Consider the following 16,059-nt stretch of genomic DNA (forward strand, 5'->3'; position numbering starts at 1 on the left):
GTCTGGGAAGATCCCACATGCCGCGGAGCAACTAGGCCCGTGAGCCACAATTACTGAGTCTGCGCATCTGGAGCCTGTGCTCCGCAACAAGAGAGGCCGTGATAGTGAGAGGCCCGTGCACCGCGATGAAGAGTGGTCCCCACTTGCCGCAACTAGAGAAAGCCCTCGCACAGAAACGAAGACCCAACACAGCCATAAATAAATAAATAAATAAATAAAATTAAAAAAAAAAAAAGTGCTGAGTTTTGAATATTTATTACCTTTATTTTAATATAATCCAGTTGATCGTAAGTTTATACAATCAATTTTTAAATAATGGCTGTGTTTAACAACTGGCTCCAAAATTCCTGAAAATTTGATAGTTGGCTCTTGCCAGGCAGTACAGGCTGGCTCCAGCACACCTCTGTAAAAAAAAAAAAAAAAAAAGAAAAAATCTCAGCCCACTGAAACCTGGCTTCCACAGCCATCATTCAACCAAAACCCTCTAGCCTGTCTCCCCAGGGACCTCCTCCATATTACAAAATGCAAAGGATGATAGATAGAGTTCTGGCCTGGCCTGCCTTGCTTGAGTTCTCTGCAACATTTAGCACTGTTTACTCTACCTGCCTTCTCCAAGGCCCTCTAGGTCCTCTTCTGACCTGTTGACCAGTCCTTCCCAGTCTCCTTTAAGGGCTCTTCTTCCTCCATTTGACTATGGGGCTTTGATGTGCCCCTCTGATATACTCCCCCTGGGTGCCCTTGTCCAACTCCATGGTTTCAACTACAACTAAGAAGCCCAGACCTTCTTCTCAACAACAAACCTGTATATCCCAACCTCTTAGCTAGTTTGCTCCTCTTCCAGTAAAGACATTTCAAACAAAGCCGAGTGGAAGCCCTCATCCCTTCTGTCACCTCGAGGTGGAGGTCCTGAGTTACAGAAAACGCAGATCTGTTCAATCCTGAAGCCAGGGAATGTATGTTGCCTCCCTTTCAAGTCCCATAGACCTTATCACAGTTTAGTAATGCAAAAGGTTTCAATAGGGCAAAGGCAACATACATTAACTCTCCCCACGGTACCAGCCCACCACCCCTCCCCAGCCTCAGATTGCATGGCCATGTCAAGGTACCGCCACTTGGTGGCGGCATTCTCCAAATGGAAAATAGTATCTGGGTGCTGACATGACAGAGGCTTGAGCTTCTTCAGGGCCAGGTGTGTCAATTCACACCGAATCGATGGAGGGAGGAGTAGTCCACCCCCAGCCAGGTCTCAGCTTCCCGTTCCTTTTCTGGACCAAAACCCACAGGCGCCTTCCCGAAGTGCTGTACAAAAGTGGGCTCATTCGCTCTTGCTCGTGAAGCAACTCACTTGCCCGTCTGTTGGTCACTTTCCATCATTGTCAGTGAGAGCCAGAGTCAGTGGCTATCAGGCTGGTGCGTCGATGTGGGTCGCTCTGTTTACCCGTTCTTCCGGCCACGCGAACCCCGAGTTGCCAGTAGGAGAATCACGGCTCGCGACAGAATCCACACCCTCAGGCTCCGCCCCCTCGCTGTTTTATCCAACCATACGTCTCTGCCTCACAGGAGTACCCGCCCCCCAGGTCACATCCAGTCACAGGCCCCGCTCTTCCTAAATTCTGCCCTATCAGAGGCCTACCTCTCTAGGAATCTCCGCCCACTATTAGGCCACGCCCCCGTTGTGGATTTCCCTCCACGGCCCCGCCCTCCTTGGGAGCCCTGTCCAGTGATAGGCCTTTCCCTCCCACAAACCCCACCCGCAGGCCTCGCTTTTCCCAGGCCCAGGCCGCACTAGGCCGACGCGGTGGATGACGCCATCGGATAACGCCGCGAGAAGGTCACACGGGATCTTCCAGCATGGCGGCGGCGGCGGCGCTGCGGGGAGGCTGGTGCCGCTGCCCGCGGGTGAGCAGAGTGCGGGGCCTGGGGGGCGGGCTTAGGGAGCTCCGGACCCGTGACCTCCAGGGCCTCGTTCTCCCCAGGCCTTTGACCCCTTCGGCCCTTCCCTGAGCTCGGCGAGAGGCTCGGAGTTTGGTCGCTGGGTCAGCCGAGGCCGGAGCGGGGGCCCCGGAGCGAGCCCTCGGAACGTGGGTCCCGAAGCGAGGCCTGAGGGCGGGGGCCGGGCGTGCCGGGCCGGGAGCGGATCGCCCCTCACTTCCTGGCTGACCCCATGTGTACCGAGGAGTGAATGGTGTCCGTGGTGCTCAGTGGAGAAAAAGTAGCGAGGAAAAGGCAAAATACCGTGACAGTCACAGCTCACCTTTATATGCCACGTCCCCCTGCCGGGAGCATTTCCTGCATCGCCTCTCTTAATCCTCTGAAAGTGTGGGAGGTAGTTGTCGCCCTGGCTAAGAGCCTGGGCTCATAGATGCTCTGGGGGTCAAGGCGTGTAAAGCGGCTTTAGAAAATAGTACTCACGTTGCAGCTGTTTGTCGCTATTTCACAGGGTAGGAAGCTGGGAACTCAGAAGTGTTAAGCAAGCTGCGCACAGTCTCAAGAGTTTAGTGGGGTGGCTGACCTGGTCCAAAGCTCAGGTCAGTCTGACTCCAGAGCCAGACTCTGGAGGAAGGAAAATGTCTCCCAGGAATCTGAGTGTCAGGAGAAAGAAGGTGTTTTTGACTCAGGACTGAGCTTTTTTTCTGGGCTTGCTTGTCTTTTGAGACAGGTTTTACAGGTTGAATGTATACGTGTTTGGATTTGGGCACAAGTCCCAAGGAGAACCACCCTCAGGTTTGGTCCTGCTGGGGGATTTTTCTCCCCAGTGAGACAGCCATCCACTTCTATTTCAGGCTGTTGCTGAAGTCAGTGGCTCCAGGATTAATGGGTGTAGGCATTCAGAGGAGTAAAACAAGTTACTTAAACTCCCAAGAGTTACTCTTGAGTAGCTATAGGAGAGTGTGGCATCTGTGTAAGTTTGGGGTGTTGCTTAGAGTGACTGGAGACAGGAAGCATGGAATGGGGAGAGGAAGGGCCCAGGGGATGTGGAAATGGAAGAGTGGTTCTGTCAGGTCATTGACATCAGTGTACCTAGCTCCGTGCTGGGTGCTAAGGTGTAGCGTTGAACAGGACCTGCATGGAGCTTCCCTCCTGGAGCTTTAAGTTCACCATTTGGTAGGAGAAGAAATGCCTACCAAAGAGGTGCTGCACGTGAGGCTAGCAGCATCTTTGCCCAGGTGGCTCCCCTACGTTGCTCTGCTCACATCTCAACCCTGGACCAGGACATGGTAGCTTTATTCCAGGGTTGTGCCTGGGACAAGTTAGCAGTGTTTACCCCTTGAAGCCCAGGCCTCTGGTCTTCCAAGGCTGGCAGAAGTAGGGTGGGCTGGTGAGAGAAGACTGCTTGCCACCAGCATCGAGTCTTAGCCTGCCCATTTTCAGACTAAGGTGTTCAGCCAGACTGGCACATTTAGCCTTCTTCCACCATAGGTTGGCATTTCCTAGGACCCATCGGTTTCCCCCACGTTCAGAGGCAGGAGGGTAGATATGGGCCCCGGAGGTGCAAATCCAGAGTTTTCTTTTTCCACCAGATTCCACTGGCTTCTCAGAATTTGGGAAGATGGTCAAGCATCTAGCATGCAGCAGACATGTGATAAGAATCGTCAGATGAGTCTCAGACGACGCCTGCTCTTTTAGCGTGGCCTACTTCCTCGTCACCCTCTAGTCTAAATGGATCTTTCTCTTTTCTCCCTCAATTAGAGATGCCTTGGAGGTAGAGTCCATTTTCTCTCCGGCCACAACCTAGTGCCACTACCCCATGGTACCTTTCAGCTGCCCCGGCCGAATGGAGAGCTGACCCTGGTGAGTGACTCAGGATACAAGCAAGCCGGCAGGAGGGGGAGGTGTGAAAATCAGATCTAGCTGACAGGAGAGAGGGCTGCAGGATGCTGTCCACACTGCTGGGGGTGTCTGATTGGCAGGCATTCCACATCCAAGGTCTTCCGGAGTTACAGAGCCCAGTGGGCCTGGTCCTCTTGGTATCCCGGGAAGTGCTCGACACTGTTAGGGGTAGGGCGCCTGCCTCACACAAAGTAGCGTGTCTCAGCGCTGATGGCTAGAAGGGCATTCCTCTGACTGAGCTGAAATCCACCTCCCGGCGGTGCCCACGTGTGGGTCCTTCACTAAGCAAGGCTGTGCCCTCTGCGGGGTGACAGCCCCTCTGGGCACTTGAGCAGAGTCACCCATCCATCTCCTGGAGCTGGGTTTCCCGAGGCCATATCTCCCTTACTCTTTATGTTGTTCCTCACAGAGAGCATTTTCTAGAGCTTTTTTGCCCTCCCTGTCATTCCCCTTCAACCACGTTTCTGTTGGTGCCTCACCACCATGGGGAAGAAAACCCCAAATCTCACACGCTCCAAATCCACATGCTCAGGCAGCCCACACCCTCCCTTCCCTTCTGAGTCTCATCTCAGCCCTCTGGCCTCAGCATGCTTTATCTCCCAGATCCTGTCCTGGGGCTCTTGTGGGCTTGGGACATGCCCTTTGGCGCTTCCCCTTAGTTGTCCAGCCCCGCCCTCACCCCCAGTTTGCAGCCCTGGAGTGAGCGGTGGGGCTGCCGCGAGCTGGCGCGGTCCCTGACAGTCTTAGAACTTGGACTTCCCCTGGAGAAAGGCTGGTCGGGGCACATCTGGACCAGACAGCGGCCTGCCAGTGCCAGGCCGGGCCATCGCACCTGTGGGGCAGCACCCAGACTTGCTGCTGCTCTCCCTGGGGCCGGACGGGGACCGGGGAGGCAGTCGCCCCTGAAACTGGCAGGGTGAACCCCCAGCCGCCGCAGTGGACCCCGCACGCCGGCAAGAGTGGTGGGAGCAGCTGAGCATGTGCGGCCATTTCCCTGTGACTTGACTGGCTCACAGTCATTCTTTAGGCTTTCTCTTTCCCGAGCCTGCACTTAGTTACACTGGGGGCGAAGCAGGCATCTAAAGCCGGCTGTGTCTGACCCCGAAGCCTGCATCTCGGGTAGGGCAGTGCCTGGAGCGGGGCCTCACGCTGTCTTCTGGCCTCTGGGTGTGTTCGGTTGGGTTTTCCTGTGGGGATTGGAGGGGGGACCCTGAGCTCGGGCTCTCGGTGACTGTGATCCTGTGGGCCAAGAGAGGGCGGTTTGTGCCAGTCCCCAGGCCCTTGGGTGACATGTAAAGCCCAGCTGGGGACTTGAGAGCGGCTCCAAAGGAAGAAGTTACCCTGGGCCCAGAAGCCCCTGGAGTAGGGCCTGTGCCGGCTCTTTTGGGATAAGGGGCCACAGAGTCCTTTCAACTCTAGTCCTGGGACGAGGGTCCCGTTGGGTGTTGGCCTTTTCCTTGGGTGGGCGTGTGTGAGTCCCCATGAGGATTCCAAGCTGCGCCTGTTTCCCTCACCCCAGTGAGAGAAGGGGCCTGGCATTTTCTTTTGTTTTTTAATAGACTTTATTTTTTTGAGCAGTTTTAGTTTTACAGGGATATTGAGTGGAAAGTACAGGGCGTGCCCATCAACCTCCTGTCTCCCTCTCCTCCCACCGGGCATGCAGTTTTCCTCGGGTTGTACATCTTGCAGTTAGGGCGGTACATTTGTTAAAACTGATGAGCCAGTATTGACACATTATTGTTGACTTTGGTCTGTGGTTGACATTGGGTTCACTCTCTGTGTTGTACATTTTATGGGTTTGAACACATGTATAATGTATCTACCGTTAACAGTATGGTTACAGAGTAGTTTCATTGCGGTAAAAATCCTCTGTGCTCCGTCCACCCTCCCTCCCCTCCTCCAGCCCCTGGCAACCACCGGCCTTTTTCTGGTCTGCATAGCTTCGCCTTTTCCTTGTCTTCATAGTTTCACCTTTTCCAGGATCTTAGAGTTGGAATCCTACAGCCTGTAGCCTTTGCAGATTGGCCTCTCTCCTTTAGTGATATGCCCTTAAGGTTCCTCCGCATCTTGTCTTGTTTCTTTTTTGAACTGCGATGTAATTGACATAACATGTCATGTGACTCCTCTGTATGTTTTCATGGCTTGATAACTCATTTCTTTTTCTTGTTGAATAATATCTTGTGCCACAGTTTACCGCCTGGTGGCTTTTTACTTTGTCTGTTATACTCTTCTAAAAGAGATAACTATTCATTGTGGGGTTTTTTTGGTTTTTGTTTTGCTTTGTTTTGTTTTCGTTGTTGTTTTTGGTCGCACCGAGCAGCTTGCAGGATCCTAGTGCCCCAACCAGGGATTGAACCCCGGGCCCTCGGCAGTGAAAGCGCAGAGTCCTAACCATTGGACCGCCAGGGAACTCCCAAATATTGTTTTTATTTATTTTTAAATTTGTATTTATTTATTTATTTTTGGCCACGCCGTGCGGCTTGTATTCATCGTTAAACCTGTATCAACAGAAAGGAGAAAATGAAAAAATTCTTCGTTTCTTTTACATTCTTTCTAGTCCAAATCCTATTCCTCTGGAAACAGGAAAGGCTTTCTCTCCGGCTTGCTAGATAATGTCAAACAAGAGTTAGCCAAAAACAAGGAAATGAAAGAAAGTATAAAAAAGTTCCGAGACGAGGCCAGGAAGCTGGAAGAGTCAGATGCGCTCCAGGAAGCCAGAAGGAAATACGTGAGTCCCCTTTGCTTTGAGTGTCCCTGGGCAGTCACACTTGCTCTCAGAGCCAGGAATTCCCTCGCAGTGCAGTGCTGGGGCGGCCGGGGGGTGAGGGGACAGGAGCGGGCCCCCAGCCTTCCAGTTCAGCCGTGAGACTGCAGCCTCCTCTACACACGGCCCAGCAGCACTGATGGGGTTTCAGAGCCCTCTTGACCTGCTGCATCAGAATCTGCATCTCCACGGGTCCCTCGGGCACTAGGTTTGAGATGCGCTGCTCCTGAGGGCCTCTGACTGAAATGGGTAGAAAGTGGGTTGCGGGGCTGGTATAATTATTATATTATCACTGCCGCCATCTCTCACCGAGCAGCTGCCAGGCGCCTGCCAGCAGATGGGCTTGGCGCCCTTTACTTGTCTGCCTGTGAGGGCTCTGCCTGGCGGCACCCGTGGGCAGCTGAGCCTGGGGTTGCGGGCATTTGTCCCAGGCCCCTCGGAGGTTTTGTTCTGTTGGCGCCCCTCCCAGGCCGTGGGCGACGCCTGTTCCCCCTGAGTCTCCCCAAGGCACTCACTTGGATGTAACTACCTGTGAGGGATTCGACCCTGCGGGAGATGGCCCGCCCTTTTCATTCAGGAAGAGGAGTGAGCCGAGGGGTCGTCTGGGGGCAGCGCAGGCCAAGCTTGGGGCCGGGTGATGGGGAGGGGGCAGAGCGGGGCAGGAGAACGCTGAGAATGCCCCGCCCCGCCCCCAGTATATCCCTGATGAGCATATGGGCAAGATCACCCCCTGCCGCCCAGAGACAGATGCGGGGCCTGGGGCTCTGTGCGCAGGAGGGTCCCTGCCCCAGCCTTCAGCCAGGGACAGCCAGGGACCCTGGGGGGACGGGAGGGGCCGAGTGTACAGGCTGAGGGGGTGGGAGAGCGGGGTGTGTCTGGGGAGGAAGGGACTGCTGAGGAAACGCTTCTTTGGACTGTGTGTCGCCACACAAAGATACAACATCCTTTACCCTAGAGAACCATCGAATCAGAAACCATGCGGACGGGCGAGGTGATCAGGAAGAAGCTGGGGGAGATCACCGGCACCGTGAAGGAGGTAATGGCCTCGGGACCCCCAAGGCCCCTTAGGATCTCCGGAGCCCATCTGCTCCTCACCTCCGGTGGAGGAGTTGGGGCGGGGGGGCAGTGCTGGGAGCCGCAGGAGGAGCTGGCAGCTGGGGATGAGCAGGCGGGAGGCTTCGGCCTGCGATTCACCGCTTAAGTTAGAAGCCTCTGTACTACGAGCAAGAATAGGAGGAGGGTGAAATGAGGATGTTTTCCTTCCTGCCTTAGGCTAGAAGGAAGCTGGGGCACTGCACGCCCCGCCCCCGGGAGGGTGGAGGTGGGAGTGAGACTCCTGGAGGGCCTGGGAGACTTTCTTTTTGTTGCTTCTGTTTTGCTTTGCTGTTCTCCTGGGCTGGAGAGAGGGGCAGGGCTTTGCTTGGAGGCCAGCCCAGCGCTGGACACACCTCCCTCCCCTTCGTCCTGACCCCGGGGCTGCTGCGCCTGTGCTGTCCTTCCTGCCTGTTCCAGGCCGGAGCCCTAGGGTCCAGCGCCCCAGACATCGTAGGCAGCCTCCTGGGGCATGTGCGCCCCAGTCTCGGCTCCATGAGCCAGGTGGGCTCAGGACGCCTGCTCCCGCCCTCTGGAGGCCGGGTCTGCTGTTAGCTCGGGGGGAGCTCCTGCAGGCCCCCACCGGGTGCCACGCCAACACCTCCCTCTTCTCTGTCTCAGTAGAGTCTTGACGAAGTCAGTAAAAGTGACCTTGGCCGGAAAATCAAGGAGGGTGTGGAAGAAGCAGCCAAGACCGCCAAGCAGTCGGCTGAGTCTGTGTCCAAAGGTGGGGAGAAGCTTGGCAGGACCGCTGCCTTCAAAGCCCTCTCCCAGGTGAGCTGGGCCGGGGCTCGTGCCCGCGGGCGCTCTGGGCTCAGCCCCAGAGAGGCCTCACTGAGGGCTGCAGGGCACACCAGGCCTCAGCCCCTCCTGGCTGAGCAGCCTCGGGCAAGTCACAGCCCCTAGGGAGCTACACGTTAACATACCAAGAGCCTCCAACCCGATGTCAGCTGCTGACACCCTTAGCTCACGTCCAGAACCCAGAGACTGTCGGGCTCTGGGTCACTTGAGGTCCTGAATTCAGTCCGTAAATACCACTTAGCACACGCTGGGCCCTCTGCTGGCCATGGGACCTCAGGAGAGAAGGTTCGAGTTCTTGCTCTCAAAGGATCCCGGGACAGGAATGGGGACAGGGAAGGGGCAGGCAGTTCCAAGTAACACGTGACAGAGGAACGCTTGGGGAGGGCGCCAGGCCAGGGGAGCGGGCATCCCCGGCTCGGGGCGCCCCGCGCAGCTAGGTGTGGCCAGAGTGGCTGCAGGGACACCAGAGGGTCCTGGAGGCCGTGCGGGGGAGTTTAGGTTCATCCTGAAAGCCCAGTCTCCCAGCGAGGATTCCGGCAGCAGCTCAGAGGAGGCCGGAGAGTGTCTTGGGTGGTGGAGCCAGGAGGGAAATGGGTTCCAGAGGTTTGCGGAGGTGGATCCACAGGCTGGGCAGCTCGGATGGAGGTGGTGGGGCAGAGGCAGCTCTCAGGACACCCGTCCGGTTTCTGGTCCATGTGAAGGAATGTTTCCAGGGAGAGTGCGGAATCGGCCTCAGAATGTGAGGGTCGTCTGGGAGCAGCTCTTGGCGGGGGGCAGGTGGGGGCAGAAGTCAGAGCTGGGGTCTCCCCTCTGCCTCTTGCCTCTGCCTCCCCCCGCCCCCGCCCGAGGCTTGGGCGTGTCTTTGCCCTGCACCTGCGAGAGTCACGTGACCTTGAGACCTGGGAGGCATGGCCCTGGGGTGGGTCCACAGCTGCTGGTCTGGGATGTTGGGGAGCCCCAGCTCCCACATAGCCGGCTGTGCTCTGCAGGGCGTGGAGTCCGTCAAGAAGGAGATCGACGAGAGCGTCCTGGGGCAGACTGGGCCCTACCGGCGGCCCGAGCGGCTCAGGAAAAGGAAAGAGTTCTCGGGAGAGAAATTCAAGGAAGAGAAAGTGTTTGAGGCCAATGAGTAGGTACCAGACCGGCCAAGGGGCCCACCTCTCACCACCTCCCTTTGCAGCACCTGCACTGCTGTCCGTTTCCCAGGACCCACAGAGGGTTCCTACCCAAGTCAGTTTGTGGGGTTTCTTTCTGCTCGAGGTTCCCAGGCACCCTGAGAGAACTGGGAGGGGAAGGGTAGGGTGGCAGGAAGGGGGCAAGAGAAGGCAAGAGGCCGGGGTCATCACACCGTCCTGCTGGCCCCTCTCCCCGTGAGCGGAGCGGCTCCCGGGCCGCGCTCACTGGCTTCCCCGATCTTCCCCAGGGAGGCCCTGGGGGTCGTGCTGCACAAGGACTCCAAGTGGTATCAGCAGTGGAAGGACTTCAGGGACAACAACGTGGTGTTTAATCGTGAGTGTTCGCATCTCAGAGAATTGCCAGACGGCAGGCCGGTGACGGACACTCACCGAGTGCTCCCCGAGGGCCGGGCACAAGACAGAGGAGGAGGCCGGGGTCAGAGAGGACCAGTCACTCCCGCAGGGCTGCCCAGCGAGTGCGCAGCGGAGCGCAGGCCTCAGGCGGCCTGAGGGGAAGCGCCCAGTACCTCTCGGGCGGCGGGCTGCCGCCGGCAGGGCTGGGCCACCATCTTGGCTGGAGCCAGTGTCGTCGTGAGGCAGCCACGTGCACGCGCCAGCCACCCCCCCATGTGAACTTGGCCTCGACACACCCCCTCACGGGCCAGGAGCCAGCTCAGGGCCCGGAGCTCTCTGCTCAGTCTGGGGCACATGGCTTCCCAGGCGCTGACGGAGCCCTGGCCCTCCTCAAATGAGGACGTCCAGAGGCCTGTGTTCCCTCGGCAGCGAAAGCCGCAGCCAGCAGGGGTGGCGCCCGGCGATCACTCAGCTCCCCTCAGCCCCTGGCCAGCAGGCTCGGAGGGGGCTGCGATGGAGTGGGTGTGTCTCTCCGGAAGGGGCCCCTGACCCCATCCGCCACCCCCCGCAGGGTTCTTCGAGATGAAGATGAAGTATGACGAAAGCGACAACGCTTTCATCCGGGCGTCCCGCGTGCTGACAGACAAGGTCACAGACTTGCTGGGTGAGTGGGCTGCCCCGGGGCCATCCCCCTACAGCCCGAGCCGGCGGTGGGAGGGGGTCCCGGGCCCTCACCCCACTCCTGGCTCGGCTGCCCCAGGGGGCCTGTTCTCGAAGACGGAGATGTCGGAGGTGCTCACGGAGATCCTGCGGGTGGACCCCGCCTTCGACAAGGACCGCTTCCTGCAGCAGTGTGAGAACGACATCATCCCCAACATCCTGGAGGTGGGTGTGCGCCTGGCAGGGCTGCGGCCCCGTGGAGAGTTCTGCCAGGGCCGCTTGGCTGTGGAGGGGGCTCCTGAGCGGAGAGGTGGCTCCAGTGTTTACAGAGGCCTGACCACCCCACACGCCCAGCCCTTGTTAGTCAAGCAGCTCGAGAAAGCCAGGCCGCTGTGGTCGCCTGCAGCCCCTGCTGGTCCCTGGGCCGGTGCCCTGACCATTCTTGCCTCGCCCACGGGATGTGTCTGCCCCAGGGACTGAGTTTCTCACCCACTGGAGCCTGGAGCCCCGTGGCTTGTTTCCCTCGAGCTCTCTTCCTGAAGTTGTTCCCTTGAAGCTGCCAGGGGCCAGGTGTTTGTCTCCCAGGAGCCGGGGGCCTTTCAGGAGTTGGGAGAAGCCGGCTGCTGCTTCAAGGGCATGGGGGCAGTGCATGACTCAGGGCAGGGAGGTGGGACCAGCACAGCAGCCCAGGGGCCTTTCCTCTCTGGGAACCCTGAAGCCCATCTTCTGGTCTTCTCGCCTCTCCTTTCGGCACATAAACAAGGAGGAGGCGACTTGCTCAAGGTCGCCCTCCTCGAGGCCCCCCATGCTGGGGCTGGGGCCTAGGCATCCTGCAGCCCAGCCAAGTCAGGGGCCTTTGGCACGGCCTTAGTGGGACCGCAGGCAGCTCGTCCAGCCCCGTGTGAATGTCTGTCCCTTCCTCCTGCACCGCCTCCGCCTGGCCCCCTCTCCTTCCTCCGAGTTCCCAGGTCCCTCACGACACTTGGCGGGGTTGGGAGGAGGTGAAAGTGTAGCATTTCCCCAAAGCAGCAGCCCAAGCACGGGCAGAATCTTCTGGGCTGAGATTGTCTCAGCCCCCAGATTCCCCGTGGTTTCCCACCAGCATCTCACCACCCCACCCGCCCTGAAAAGCCACCCTCTCCCTCACCAGGTCCAGCCCTGTCTCTGGGTTCCTGTGGAAGCTTCTCTCATTGCACCCGGGGAACCCTCCCCTGCACTCCGCCTCTGCCCCGTCCCGCGTGGGCCTGGCTGTCTAAGGCTTCTTCGTCCCCAGGGGAGGTAGAATGCCCTGCCTGGCCTCCTTGGGTCGGTTTCCCGGCCAGGGCGAGAGCCCCAAATGCTGCCACCTTCCTTTTCCTTCCAGCAGGCTGTTGGGACCCAGCCTGGGCTGCCCCGTTGTCACTTGCGGGGGCTCTGCTCCCACTGCTGCAGCCTGGCCTGGTCTCCCTTCCCCAGACTAGGACCCGGAGGCTGGGGCCGGGGGTCTGCAGAGGAAAGGTTCTAACTGGAGAACATTCTCCAGAGTTTACCTGCCTCCAAAGCCCACTCTCATTCTCACACTTTTTTTTTTTTTTGTCTTTCCCTTTTTAGGCCATGATTTCTGGAGAGCTCGACATTCTCAAAGATTGGTGCTATGAAGCTGTAAGTGCTTGCTTGCTTTTCCCCCGCTATTTAGGCCTAAGAAGAAATCACAGTTCAGAGGAGATCTGCTTGGGTGGCTCAGTCTGGGAAGGGCTGGGGTGTCAGGGGCAGGGGTGGCTACAGGCTGGGGGCCCAGGGGTCAGGGGGTGGGTGGAAAGGGACGGCAATAACTCGGGGGGTGCATTCGATGTTCCCTCAGTGCACGGGGGTCGTGGGTGCTGGCCGGCAAGTGGGGTTTGAGGCCCCACAGCCTCCCTTCCCTGGGCCGGAGTTACATCATCGGGCTCATCTCATGGGGGTCGTGAGGATGCTTCGGGGACACAAGGGCAGCGCTCCAGCACATGCGGCGCTGGATGTATTCATTAGCTGTTCTCATTGCAAGATCCTCGAACACGTCCAAACAGACATTGATAGATGCCCACCCGGAGAAGGGCCGCGTGTCCTGACGAGGCCCGGCTGCTTCCTGGAGTCGGGGCTCTGGGCCCCGGGCCACAGGCCGCGCTGGGCTGCACGGCGGCGGGTCAGGCGTCCTTGGGAGCACGCCGTCTGCACTGCCCCTTCCTGGCAGCCTCCCCAGCCCCGTCACCAGGCCACCTCACCCCACCCTGCTCACTCCCTGACCTGTGTCTTCACGGCATTTGTTCCCCCCCTCCCTCCCCCACCAGCTTCTTGATACTGAGCAATCCAGAGTCTCTTTTGGCTGATTTTATTCTGTACCCAGCTCACAAACAACTTGGAAAAAGCAGAGGAGAAGATGTCAGGTTTTCTTGTTAAATACCCCCCTGCACGGTGACTAATGCAGCAGGCATTTATGAGTGGTTTGGGTTTTTTTGTTGTTGTTGTTGTTGTTGTTTTACTTTGGGACCATTAGGATGTGGCTGGTTATCTTTGCCAGCAAGCTGCCGCTGGTGCCCCTGGAAACGCAGCTGAAGTTGCAGCCACTCACACAGGGGTGTTTTGAAAATGTCATCTTTAAGAAACCACACAAGAAGTCGGATTGGCACTTTTTTTTTTTTTTTTTTTTTTCACTTGGTGGATCAGTTACTTCCATAAAGAGTGGATGCTGTTGGAATGTGTTCCGTCATGGTTGCTTGTTGAGATACAAGGCTGCTGGCTGCTGTGTCCCGGGCCTGGGAGCAGGCACAAGAGGGTTAGGGTGTCGTTTGGGGCACCACTGCCCCCGTAAGAGGAACAGGCTGCCAGTGGCCGAGACCCGCCCACAGGGGCTGGTCAGTGAGAAGGCGGTAGGCCCGGGCAGTTCACCCCAGAGCAGCCGTTGGGTAGGATGAATCCTAGAAAAAGCATTTGGTTCCAGGCCACGATTCACAGTGAGGTGAACATGGGAATGTTCAGGATCAGCCAGAGAGGCCTCAACTTACCTCTGGGAGTGTATTCCAGATCGCGTTCCAGGAGAATTACCAGCCTCACTGATTAATACCGCTTTCAGTAGCGTTGATACGGTGCTGTCTTTATAATGAGAGGGCAGTGTGTGATTCGAGCCAGCCAACGGGTGGCACCGGCCTCCCTGCTTGGACCCGTGCTCCTGGCATCTGCCACTCCTGGCGCCGCACACCCAGGAGCCGGGAGCCGTTTCTGGAAGGTACAAGAGCTGAAGGCCTGAAACCCCATGGTGAGCTCACCCGCAGGGAGCTTCCCGAGACACTGCAGCAGCCCCCGGCTCCCCTGCGGTGCAGTGCCTTGGCGTGGCTCGCACGCACAGGTGGCCAGCCATACGGGTGTGTCTGGCTTCTTGTTGCAGACCTACAGCCAGTTGGCCCACCCGATCCAGCAGGCCAAGGCGCTGGGCCTCCAGTTCCACTCCCGCATCCTGGACATCGACAACATCGACGTGAGTGCCTCTTCCAGGGGGCCAGGTGGACCCCAGGGTGGGCAGGGGTGCTTCTCTGAATTGCGCTCAGCTGGGAGGGTTGAGGTCCCTCTCCCTGGAGGAGTTCCAGTGCTTGGACTAAATGACCTCCAGGGTCCCTTTCAGTGGAAGGTTTCCACAGTCTTGCTGTCGGGAATTCTCAGGCAAGTGGTGGCCCAGGGGGTGCTGTTGCCCAGACCCAGGGTCCCCTGAGGCCCCTGAAGCCAGGGCTATCCCTGCACCTTCACTGGGGAGGCTTTGTCAGGACTACTCAGGCCCCCCACTGGTCTCCCCGTGGGGAGCTGAAGGCACGCCCACACCTGTGTGCGAGACAGCCGGCTCTGAGAGGCCATTACACGCCTGCACAGCCTCAGTCCGGGGAGCCTGTGTGGGTCCTCAGGGGTTCACATTCTGCCTCACAACTGGGAAGTGCCCGCCCGGAAACGGGCCAGTGGGAGGTGGCAGCCCTGGGGTGCTGAAGCAGGGGTCTGCACCTGGAGGGGCAGCAGCAGTGAAGGGGCTGGGGACCATTCTCTGAGACCTGCCTGCCCTGTCGTGCCCCGCCCCCCCCCCGCCCCTGCAGTTGGCCATGGGCAAGATGATGGAGCAGGGCCCTGTGCTGATCATCACCTTCCAGGCCCAGCTGGTGATGGTGATCAAGAATCCCAAAGGCGAGGTGGTCGAGGGTGACCCGGTGAGTGAGCGGGGGAGGGGATGGGGTGGAAACATGCAGTGAGGCCAGTTGAGAGTCGGGATGCGGCGTGGCAGGGCAGCACCTTGAGCTGGGCCTGGCGGAGGGTAGCTGATCTCTCTGGTTTGACCAATTCCTGAGTTACAGCCTCTGCCCCTGCCTCTGCTCTGGACCCCAGACCCAGGCCGACCCCGCAGCATCACTCCCTGGTCCCTCCCAGTTCCCTGACCTGGCAGCGCCTCTCTCCCTGCCCTGCGCTCGTCCTGGAGTGGGTGCCGGGCTCGCACCCTGCGTCCAGCCCTCACCCTTCCCCGGTTCTGCAGGACAAGGTACTGCGAATGCTGTGCGTGTGGGCTCTCTGCCGAGACCAGGGCGAGCTCAACCCCTATGCAGCCTGGCGGCTCTTGGACATCTCCGCCTCCAGCACAGAGCAGGTCCTCTGAGCGCAGCAGCCACGACTGGGGCCTCGGGGCTGGATCATCACTGCAGACACACGGGAGACTGTTGTCCACTTGCAGCAACTAGATCTCTGGGGACAAGACTGTCAGCTGTGCCCCCGCCGTGCCAGGACTGCTGCAGAGCTAGCGGGATGGGGCGGGGCAGGGAGGGGCTGCTGTGCACAACGCCAGCGCCCGCACCGCCCCTCTGCCCCGTGGGGGCTGCTCGGGCCACGGGCACTCAGGCCACGCAGTGCCCAGGGGTACCCTCCCAGGACCCAGTGGTGCGGCCTGGGCCCACTGGCCACGTCAGCCAGGCCGTTTCAGCCTTTTTTTTTTTTTTAAACAGTGCCCTTATTATTATCCTGTACATACGCAGAGATTTGGAAATAATAAAACACCAAAGTGCAGGAGAGCAACCTGGGTAGTCCAAGGTGTCTGTCACTGGGGTGGGGGGAGCTGGGACTGGGGGGGGCCGCCCAGTGGTCATGGGGCAGCGGTCATGGTCACTGAAGGAACGCTTAACAGAAGAGGGGGAGGACTCACCTGGACGGGACCCTGCCCACCCTGAGTATGTTGTCGGGCGGGGGGAAGGGGGGGGAGGAAGGAAACTGGAAAAGCTACGGAGGTTTTCAGTGACCTGGCTGGGGTCGCTTGAGGGTTGGGGTCCCCGAGGCTGGAGGACCTTAAGCGTCTGTATGAGTTTTGGGGCACTGGGATCCCCCAAACAGGGAGTCTGAGGGGTC

General features: G+C 58.7%; 1 protein-coding gene and 1 long non-coding RNA gene across 3 annotated transcripts; one reads left to right on the forward strand and one right to left on the reverse strand.

Annotated features, from left to right (window-relative positions):
• Positions 1 to 239: 239 nt before the first annotated feature.
• LOC309623264 lies at positions 240 to 1,682 on the reverse strand. The gene is made up of 2 exons (XR_014241295.1): positions 1,346 to 1,682; positions 240 to 403 (listed from the first exon to the last, which is right to left on the reverse strand). It is a non-coding gene; the product is annotated as an uncharacterized lncRNA (long non-coding RNA).
• Positions 1,683 to 1,754: 72 nt separating this feature from the next.
• Positions 1,755 to 15,732, forward strand: TIMM44 (translocase of inner mitochondrial membrane 44). 2 transcript variants are annotated; one of them, XM_082379983.1, is made up of 13 exons: positions 1,756 to 1,899; positions 3,691 to 3,792; positions 6,389 to 6,559; positions 7,551 to 7,631; positions 8,312 to 8,461; positions 9,478 to 9,617; positions 9,912 to 9,997; positions 10,589 to 10,681; positions 10,778 to 10,902; positions 12,268 to 12,318; positions 14,078 to 14,167; positions 14,769 to 14,879; positions 15,200 to 15,732. In XM_082379983.1, exons 1-13 carry the CDS (start codon positions 1,852 to 1,854, stop codon positions 15,317 to 15,319), a joined length of 1,368 nt encoding a protein of 455 aa, XP_082236109.1. In that variant the 5' UTR covers positions 1,756 to 1,851; the 3' UTR covers positions 15,320 to 15,732. The 2 variants fall into 2 exon arrangements, with proteins under 2 accessions (XP_082236110.1, XP_082236109.1); XM_082379984.1 differs by lacking the exons at positions 14,078 to 14,167; positions 14,769 to 14,879; positions 15,200 to 15,732 and adding an exon at positions 13,190 to 13,710 and having other exon boundaries at positions 1,755 to 1,899.
• The last annotated feature ends 327 nt before the right edge of the window (positions 15,733 to 16,059 follow it).

This window comes from Balaenoptera borealis (genome assembly GCF_965194805.1).
Source record: "Balaenoptera borealis genome assembly, chromosome: 2".
NCBI lineage: Eukaryota > Metazoa > Chordata > Mammalia > Artiodactyla > Balaenopteridae > Balaenoptera > Balaenoptera borealis.

Excerpts from the sequence above, each read along its gene's own strand:
- TIMM44 (XM_082379983.1), top strand. The coding sequence starts at position 1,852 with ATGGCGGCGGCGGCGGCGCTGCGGGGAGGCTGGTGCCGCTGCCCGCGG. Across the intron at positions 7,632-8,311 it reads TCACCGGCACCGTGAAGGAG|AGTCTTGACGAAGTCAGTAA; the intron begins GTAATGGCCTCG and ends CTGTCTCAGTAG. Across the intron at positions 14,168-14,768 it reads TGGACATCGACAACATCGAC|TTGGCCATGGGCAAGATGAT; the intron begins GTGAGTGCCTCT and ends CCGCCCCTGCAG.